Source organism: Cucurbita moschata, unplaced genomic scaffold (assembly GCF_002738365.1).
Source record: "Cucurbita moschata cultivar Rifu unplaced genomic scaffold, Cmos_1.0 Cmo_Scf00023, whole genome shotgun sequence".
NCBI classification, from domain to species: Eukaryota; Viridiplantae; Streptophyta; class Magnoliopsida; order Cucurbitales; family Cucurbitaceae; genus Cucurbita; species Cucurbita moschata.
This window is the reverse complement of record NW_019268539.1, coordinates 2,871,786-2,880,458: the sequence shown is the minus strand read 5'-3', so window position 1 is coordinate 2,880,458 and position 8,673 is coordinate 2,871,786. Positions and strand designations below refer to the sequence as shown.

Below are 8,673 nucleotides of genomic sequence, written 5' to 3'. Positions count from 1 at the left end.
AAAAAAAAAAAAAAAAAAAAAACTATATGATGGGCTATATATAATATGCAGTTTGCGCGAGCCTTGAAGGAGAAAGGAGTTGATACGAAGGTGATCGTGTTTCCAGATGATAAGCATCCAATTGACAGGTCCTACATTTGCCTGCTTTCACATTCGCATATTCCGAACTCATTTTATGAATAGTTTCTGATTCCACATTTGTTTGGATCATTTGTTATAAGTTTAAGATTATAGTAACACTTCGACTGGTTTATGATTGTTGAGGAAAGAGCACTTTGAATTACAAGATTTGAAAAATAGGAAACTATTTTAGGCTTATTCATTTTATCTCTGAATCAGGCCGCAATCGGATTTTGAAAGCTTCCTCAACATTTGTGTGTGGTTCAAGAAGTACCTCAAGTGAGTGGCATTCCCTTTCTCAGCATTTTAGCATCATTGATCCCATGCTTTGTACTTATTTTGTCACTCTCAACTTGGTACAACTGGTTCTGTGCACTCTTGTTCATGTTATTAAGCCACTCATTCTCAATTAAATGACGCTTATTATTCCAACCTTTGAGCCTTACTTGCTCCTCACAATTTGATTGTTTGATTTTTGCAAGCAAAAATGTACAAGGAGAAATGATAAATACCAAATAATACTTGCAAGAGAAGAACTGAGCACTAATGCTTGCCAACCACCGTATGTAATAGTCCACTTAGTCCAAACACCCTTATAAAGAATGCTTTGTTTCTCTCTCCAACTGATATGAGATCTCACAATCCACCCCCATTTGGGGCCCAACATCCTCTTTGGCACTCGTTCTCTTCTCCAATTGATATGGGATCTCACAATCCACACCCCTTCGAGTCTCAGCGTCATCCTCTTTGGCACTCGTTCTCTTCTCCAATTGATGTGGGATCTCACAATCCACACCCCTTCGAGGCTCAGCGTTCTCGCTGACACTCATTCCTTTCTCAAGTCGACGTGGGATCTTACAATCCATACCCCTTCGAGGCCCAGCGTTCTTGCTGGCACTCAATCCTCTCTCTAGTCGATGTAGACTTGAATTACATCAATAATGTTACCAAACTCCTTTGTTTTTTTTTGTTGAAGAACTATAATGATTACTCCTCCATTGCTAACATGTCTTAGTCGGGTAGGATCAAGACCAAATAGTTAGGAATGTGTGTCGTTTCTTTTGTTGATTGATTGAAAGTGATTGATCTAGAGGTAAGTCTTTTACACTAGCTGAAGACGAATCCGTCCAAGCACACCAAGCCTGGTGGGTGACCAGCCATCACACTTAGATGAGCTGCAATACAAAACATTAAAGAGAGAATCTTAGTTGGATAGTGAAAGCTAGCGGTGTGACTCTTGAAAACTCAGAAAATTGTTTGGTTCCAGAGTTTGATCTTCTCCGGTCTTGGAAGGAAAACCCACTAAACTTTCCTTCCCCCAGCGGGCAGAAGGAAAACCCACTAAACTTTCCTTCCCCCAGCGGGCAACAACACTGGGAGGAAGACTGGGTCTATATCAGAGACAGCGGGACAGTCGTTACACCATTCGTACAGGTCACTACTTATGCGACAAAGTGTTTGGCCACAAAGCACTTCCACTTTTATATGTATGAAACTAAGCATCAAAATAATTGATTGCTACCCAATATTTACTAAAAGCATCTTAAATGGTATGACTTTAGGGCTGCATTAAATTTATTTATCACATCACCACTGTCATTTTTTAGTATTTCTCTTTACTTCTTTTGATTTCCTTTTTATATCTTTTGTACGTTAATTAAATAGGAGGGATGACATTTTTGGAATATGAAAATAATATTCACACAAACGTCTTTAAATTTTTAGATAGATTTTCACTTCTTTTTACTATTTAACCTTGAAAATAAAAAAGCCTGATTTTTTTTTTTTGTTAAAATAAGTTGAAAATTGATAAGACAACATGCGTAACGTCATTTGATATGTAAAATTGATTAGGTAAATAGTTTTAAAGTTTGAGATCAAATAAATGACCATATCTATCTTAATCTTCTATATAATTATATATCATATATGGTATGTTTTTAATATTTTACATACAAATTAACATATCAATTGCTACTTGATATTTTTATTTGGAAGAATTTAAAGGTAGACAGTTTTTTGGCCCAATTTCAAAGTTTATGAATATTTTTTGAAATAAATTTTAAAAGTTCAACTGAAATTTAGTTTAATTTTCTGGTCAATACGAATGAGTATAACTCATAAGTTGTTTAACATAAAAAAAAAAGGTAATAATAATAATAATAATAATAATAATAATATATATATATATATATATAAAATAAAATTAAAAAATATATATTTTTTTGTCAAATTACTCCTTATTCTGTAAAACCTTTGAAATAAAAAAATGACTCCCGAGTTCCCTCGCTATATCCATTCTCTATGCATCTGATAATCACCATTGTTGTGCTTTGACCCGCATCATCCCGTCTCGATGAACCAGTTCTTAAATCAACTCCACCAGCAATCCAAGAAGTTGAATTTCGCCGTTTCTGCTCTCTCCGAGTGACTTAATTTTCTTCTATTCATCTCGCAAAAATGTTCGTGAAGCTGCAGTATTTGGATACGCCCTGCTTCCCTGGACTGAGTTCCACCCTCAGGTCATCCACCGTCGGAGTCTCAATTTCTCCCCCTGATAATCTCGTCCCCATTTCCAGGAAGTCCAAACACTGCTGGATTCCTGAATGTCCGAACAGAGACTCAAAGAACGTCGGTGGAGTTAAAAAATGCACTAATAATAATGGAGGTCGCCGGCAGGAAACTCGCCTGAAAAAAGCGAGTAAAACGGAGGAACGAGAACCCCACAAAAGAAATCGCCATTTGGGTAATAGAGTTGTGAAAAAGGATGAATGGGAAGATGGAAATGGGTCGGTGGAAAAAGTGCACCCCAAGTGTTCGACGAAATGCCTATCGTATGGTGGATGCATACCAGCGATTTTGCAAGCGTTAGATGAAGTCAGTGACTTGGATGAAGCACTGAAGCCTTGGAAAGATAAGCTTAATAGCAAGGAAAGGAGTATAATTCTGAAAGAGCAGACCAGTTGGGAGAGGGCTTTGGAGATTTTCGAGTGGTTTAAAATGGCAGGTGGCTATGAAGTGAATGTGATTCACTATAATATTGTTCTTCGGATTCTTGGGAAGGCCCAGAAATGGAGACTAGTTGAGAGTTTGTGGGCAGAGATGAACAAAAGGGGTATTAATCCGATAAATTCGACTTATGGAACGTTGATCGATGTTTACGGGAAAGGGGGCTTTACAGAAGAGGCGTTGGCATGGCTTGAAAGGATGAATGAACAGAGAATGGAACCGGATGAGGTCACCATGGGAATTGTTGTTCAATTGTATAAGAAGGCTGGAGAGTTTCAGAAGGCTGAGAGTTTCTTCAAGAAGTGGTCATCAAGAAACTCAACGAAATGTGAGATTACCAACCAGAACGAAGTAGCTTCTGCTAAAGTTGAGAATTCTCTGCACCCTCCTCATGTTAGTTTGAGTACCTATACATATAATACATTGATTGACACATATGGGAAGGCTGGACAGCTACAAGAAGCCGCAACGACTTTCGAAAACATGCTAAATGAAGGAGTTGCGCCGACAACCGTGACTTTCAATACTATGATTCACATTTGTGGCAACCATGGCAAGTTGAAAGAAGTGACATTGCTAATGCAGAAGATGGAGGAGCTTCAATGCCCACCTGATACAAGAACATACAATATCCTCATTTCTCTTCATGCTAAGCATGATAACATTGACTTGGCTTCAAATTATTTTGCAGAGATGAAGGAGGCTTGTCTTCAGCCGGATATAGTGAGCTACCGTACTCTTTTGTATGCTTATTCTATCAGGCAGATGGTTGTGGAGGCTGAACAACTCGTAGCCGAAATGGATGAAAGGGGACTTGAGATCGATGAATTCACCCAATCAGCACTGACCCGTATGTATATCAACGCAGAAATGCTCGAAAAGTCGTGGTCGTGGTTCTGGAGATTTCATCTTACAGGGCGTATGAGCTCCGAGTGTTATTCGGCTAATATTGATGCATATGGGGAGCGTGGATGTATTGTAGAAGCAGAGAGAGTTTTTGTCAGCTGCCAAGAAGAGAAGAAGCTCACAGTCCTTGAGTATAATGTGATGATTAAAGCCTATGGTGTGGTAAAGGATTATGTCAAAGCACAAAAATCATTTGATAGTATGGAGAGTAATGGCGTCACTCCTGATAAATGTAGCTATAGTTCTCTGATACAGATATTGTGTGGTGCTGATATGCCGGCCATGGCACTCTCTTATCTGAGGAAGATGCAGTCAGCTGGATTGGTAAGTGATTGCATTCCATATTCAGTGGTTATATCAAGCTTTTCGAAACTCGGTTATTTGGAAAAGGCGGACGAACTTTATAGAGAGATGATCGAACATGGTATGCAGCCTGATATCGTTGTTTATGGTGTGCTGATAAATGCTTTTGCTGATGCTGGGAGTGTTAGAGAAGCTATTGGTTATGTCGACGCAATGAAACGGGCTGGTTTGCCTGGTAATACCGTTATATACAACTCGTTGATAAAGCTCTACACCAAAGTTGACTACCTCAAAGAAGCACAGGAGGCATACAAGATGCTTCAGCAAACAGATGATGGTCCAGCTATCTATTCTTCGAATTGTATGATCGACATTTATAGCAAACGTTCGATGGATAAACAAGCGGAAGAGATTTTCGAGAGGTTGAAGAGAAAGGGAGAAGCAAATGAGTTCACTTTTGCAATGATGTTGTGCATGTACAAGAAAAAAGGAAGATTACAGGAAGCCATTAGTATTGCAAGACAGATGAAGGAACAAGGACTTTTAACAGAATTGTTGAGCTTCAATAACATGATCAGTTTATACGCTATGGACGGTCGATTCAAGGAGGCGGTTAGTACATTCCAAGACATGATTAAAACTTCCATTCAACCTGATGAATGCACGTATAAATCGCTCGGGGTCATTCTGTTAAAATGTGGCGTTTCGAAGCAGGCAGTCAGAAAGCTAGAATTATCGGTAAAAAAGGACGCTCAGAGCGGATTACAGGCGTGGGGTTCGGTTCTATCTTCTGTTGTTGGAATGAGTATCAAGGATGATTATCTATAAGTCTACGTCATTCTACTTAGATTCATGAGAGAGCTGCATTTGAATGCCTGCTCATCTCGTGTGTTCAAAATAGTTGCTATAATCATCAAAGTAGTAATAATTTGATCAGAGATTTTGCAGGTAAGAGTAAATTAGGAAGTTATTTTATATAAATCAATAGAGAACCACCACTCAGGGCAGTTAAACTTCTTACAGAGAACAGAATTACTTGAAGCTTCCAAAAGCATTACAAACGAACCTGAAAGTGAAACTTGAAGCTTTCGTTTGATCATGGAGGGAACTTCATCATATCTCTGTTCATGTCATTTCTGGAATGAACTTTCCCAAATACAGGAGTACAATCTTGGAATTGGATCATGTCTTCCCTATCTCTCTCAGTAAGCTCGAAAATCCCTTTGCATATATGCATATAAACATGTTTATAGACAACGAACCGTCCTCCGGCGGAGCCCCCCCGCGGTTTGGTCGGTGAAACAAGCCCAAGGAATCCTAATTCTCATTCACATTGCCTCATTTGAGTGCCAGGAACCAACAATGTCCTGCAACTTGGCTTTCAAATCCCCCCAATGCGTCCTCTCAAACTCCATCTTGGATTCAGCTGCCTTCACTTCCACCATTAACAGATTTGAGGTTATTTTCAAAGCCTCCACCACCAGTATCATCCTTCCTTTCCCCAACCCAATTGCCCCACTTTTCCCTTTCTCCACTCTGTAACCCAATTCTCCTCCAATCTCTGTTACCCTTTCTTCCACCTTCTCCATACTCACACCTGTCGTGAACCTCTTCTTCTTACAATCCGTTGTCTCGAACAAACCAGACAGATCCAACCCAGAAGACATCGATATTATATGAAACGCATTTAACCCAGAAACCCCTAAATCAGATTTGTAATTACCCAATGATTCAAACAAGCTCTTGTTGTTAATTTGGGGCTTCGATCGCAGCGATTTCTTGAACCACGAATGCTGCATCAACGCCTCCATGCTCATCCTTGTATTCGGATCAGGATCGAGTAATTGGAAGATCAAATGTCTCGCTGGCTTCGAAATTGAATCGGGGAAGTGATATTCCCGTCGATAAACCTTCTTGTACATGGCGACCAGGTTGTTGTCGCTGAATGGAAGATGGCCGGAGAGTAAAACGAAGAGGATAACGCCGCAGGACCACGCGTCGGCTTTAGCGCCGTCGTAGCCTCGTCGGGAAACAACCTCCGGCGCGGTGTATGCTGGAGTTCCGCATGCGGTATGGAGCATTCCGTCTTTGATCTGCTCTGGTAAGGCCGAGAGACCGAAGTCGGAGACCTTGAGGTTACCGTCTTCATCGAGTAGAAGATTTTGGGGCTTGATGTCGCGATGAGCGACACCGTTCTGGTGACAGAAATGTAGAGCAGATACCAGTTGTTGAAAGTACCGGCGGGCGGTTGATTCTGTCAGCCGTCCACGGCGGAGGAGTTTCGCGAATAGCTCACCGCCAGAGGCGTAATCGACAACGAGGTAGATCTTCGTCTTCGTCGCCATAACTTCATGGATTCTGAGGATATTCGGATGGTGCTGAAGACGGCGCATGACGGAAATCTCACGGACAATGCACGGCTCCATAGCGGCATCGATGGTTTTGTTCTTGTCAATGATTTTAATGGCGACGATGGAGTTATCGGCAAGAGAACAGGCCTGGTACACCTTGGCAAAGCTTCCACGACCGAGGAAACGTCCCAATTGGTACTTGCCGAGGAGTATAGCGCCGGTAGGCAGAGGAGGGAGCGGCGGCGGCGTGGGCGGACCACCGGGCTCCATAAGATCGGAAAAGGAAGCCGGAGATTACAGTGTACAGCTTTCAATTTAGGTAATACGGCTTTTATATAGTCTCCATTCTCGAGATCATCGTGAGGTTCTTCTTCTCCGTAGATTCCAAGGGTTCAGGAGCTTTTTGTTATATTACCTAAACTACCCTCCTTCTTATTACAATTATTGACCGTTTTGCAATATTTTTAGTCAGTACCGCAGGGTCAATTTGGAGAAAATATGGGGACACGTTTTCTGTCTCTCTATATATATATTTAAACCTATTTTCTATTTTTTCCTTTTATTATAGATTTTCTAAAATTTAAATTAATGATCAAATTTGTTAAAATTTGAATTTAGTTAATGCGGCTAAACTAATTTAAAAGGTCATTAGTTCCGAATTCTATTTTTTTTTATTTCACATTTTCAATTTTGGAAAATTTAGTGTATTTTCTTTTTTAGAAATTTAGGCAGCTGTAAAGACGGGTATTATTTTAATTTCTTTTGAATTATCTCTTAGTTATCTTATATTCAAGATCACTCTCGTTTGGATATCATCTCGTTTCATTTATATATCCTCCTTTACTTGGGTGTCACGACAAATTTATCTTTTAAAATAATTATTTTTTTAAAATGGACTCTATATAATAAACAATATAGTTCATAAATAATATATTTAAAAAAATCATTCAAAAAATAATAGGAGACATAAATCATGAGCGTGTATAATTAAATATATATAAAAAAAATCATTAAGGTGGCCAAGTTTATTGAGCTTTTATATTAAATTATTCTCGTTACATAATTAAAGTATGAGTGTTGATATATTTGTTTAAAAAAAAAAAAGAAAAAAAAAGTATTTATCATATTAATTAATTGATAATCACCCACTAATTAATTGCTTTAATGTTGGTCTAAGATGCTAAATGAACCGTTGTGAAGCAACTTTGACCCACCAAGTCATATTTATAATATATTTGATCGTAATTATTTATGAATTAAAGTTGAGTTAGATTTTATAATTTTAATTAAATAAAAATTATATTTTTCTATACCTACCTTATTAAAAAAAAGATTAATTTCTAATAATTTTTGTTTTCTAGCTAGTTAAGATAATCAAAGTTCGTACTATGTCTAATCATGAATAAAAGACTTTACGGTATACATTCATTTTAAAATAATTTTGTCGTTTGATTAAATTTTATACTTCGAGCAGGTAGGTTACATATCTTGGTACTTTAAGTATATTCATAAAACAATATTGATAAAAAAAAATCAATAGAATTGAAATAAATCAAAATAAAATATTAAATATTATTAGTCTCATGTTTGAAAAGTTCCACAAAATAATGAATTATCATCATTTTTGTCCCGACGTGATTCTGGTAAACGTTCATATACTCCCGTATTGACTCGATATGAAATGGTAAAAGCCTATCTAAGATGAAAGCATGAAAAAAGGGGTTTGGAATGGACATGCAACCATAGGCAACATGCCTTTCGTGACATCCTCCCCCACTCAATTGGTTGACATTCCTGTCAACCGACTCGAACAAGCAAGACTGGAACATCTGTCATGCGGCCATAAGCAACATGCTTTGAACAAGCATGACCGTGACATCCTCCTTGTCAACCGACTCAGACAAGCAAGACTGGAACATCTGTTATGCGCCCACAGGTAACATGCTTTGGACAATCATGATCGTGAGATCCTATATTTTAATTT

The 8,673-nt window shown here is 38.6% G+C and overlaps 3 protein-coding genes across 4 annotated transcripts in view; 2 read left to right on the top strand and 1 right to left on the bottom strand.

Moving 5' to 3' along the window:
* LOC111460152 (acylamino-acid-releasing enzyme) overlaps window positions 1-552 on the top strand; it is a 9,362-nt gene extending 8,810 nt beyond the window's left edge. For both annotated transcript variants that reach the window (XM_023103277.1, XM_023103278.1), the window contains exons 17-18: window positions 52-128; window positions 340-552. In XM_023103277.1, coding sequence (XP_022959045.1) covers window positions 52-128; window positions 340-403 — 141 coding nt within the window. In that variant the 3' untranslated portion in view covers window positions 404-552. The remainder of the gene's footprint in view (window positions 1-51; window positions 129-339) is intronic.
* Window positions 553-2,389: 1,837 nt separating this feature from the next.
* On the top strand, window positions 2,390-5,276 carry LOC111460343 (pentatricopeptide repeat-containing protein At3g23020). The gene has a single exon (XM_023103575.1). The coding sequence runs from the start codon at window positions 2,581-2,583 to the stop codon at window positions 5,164-5,166; it is 2,586 nt and encodes an 861-aa protein (XP_022959343.1). The 5' UTR covers window positions 2,390-2,580; the 3' UTR covers window positions 5,167-5,276.
* Window positions 5,277-5,287: 11 nt separating this feature from the next.
* LOC111460344 (CBL-interacting serine/threonine-protein kinase 7-like) lies at window positions 5,288-7,171 on the bottom strand. Its single transcript, XM_023103576.1, has one exon. It carries the CDS (start codon window positions 6,957-6,959, stop codon window positions 5,667-5,669), a length of 1,293 nt encoding a protein of 430 aa, XP_022959344.1. The 5' UTR covers window positions 6,960-7,171; the 3' UTR covers window positions 5,288-5,666.
* Window positions 7,172-8,673: the final 1,502 nt, after the last annotated feature.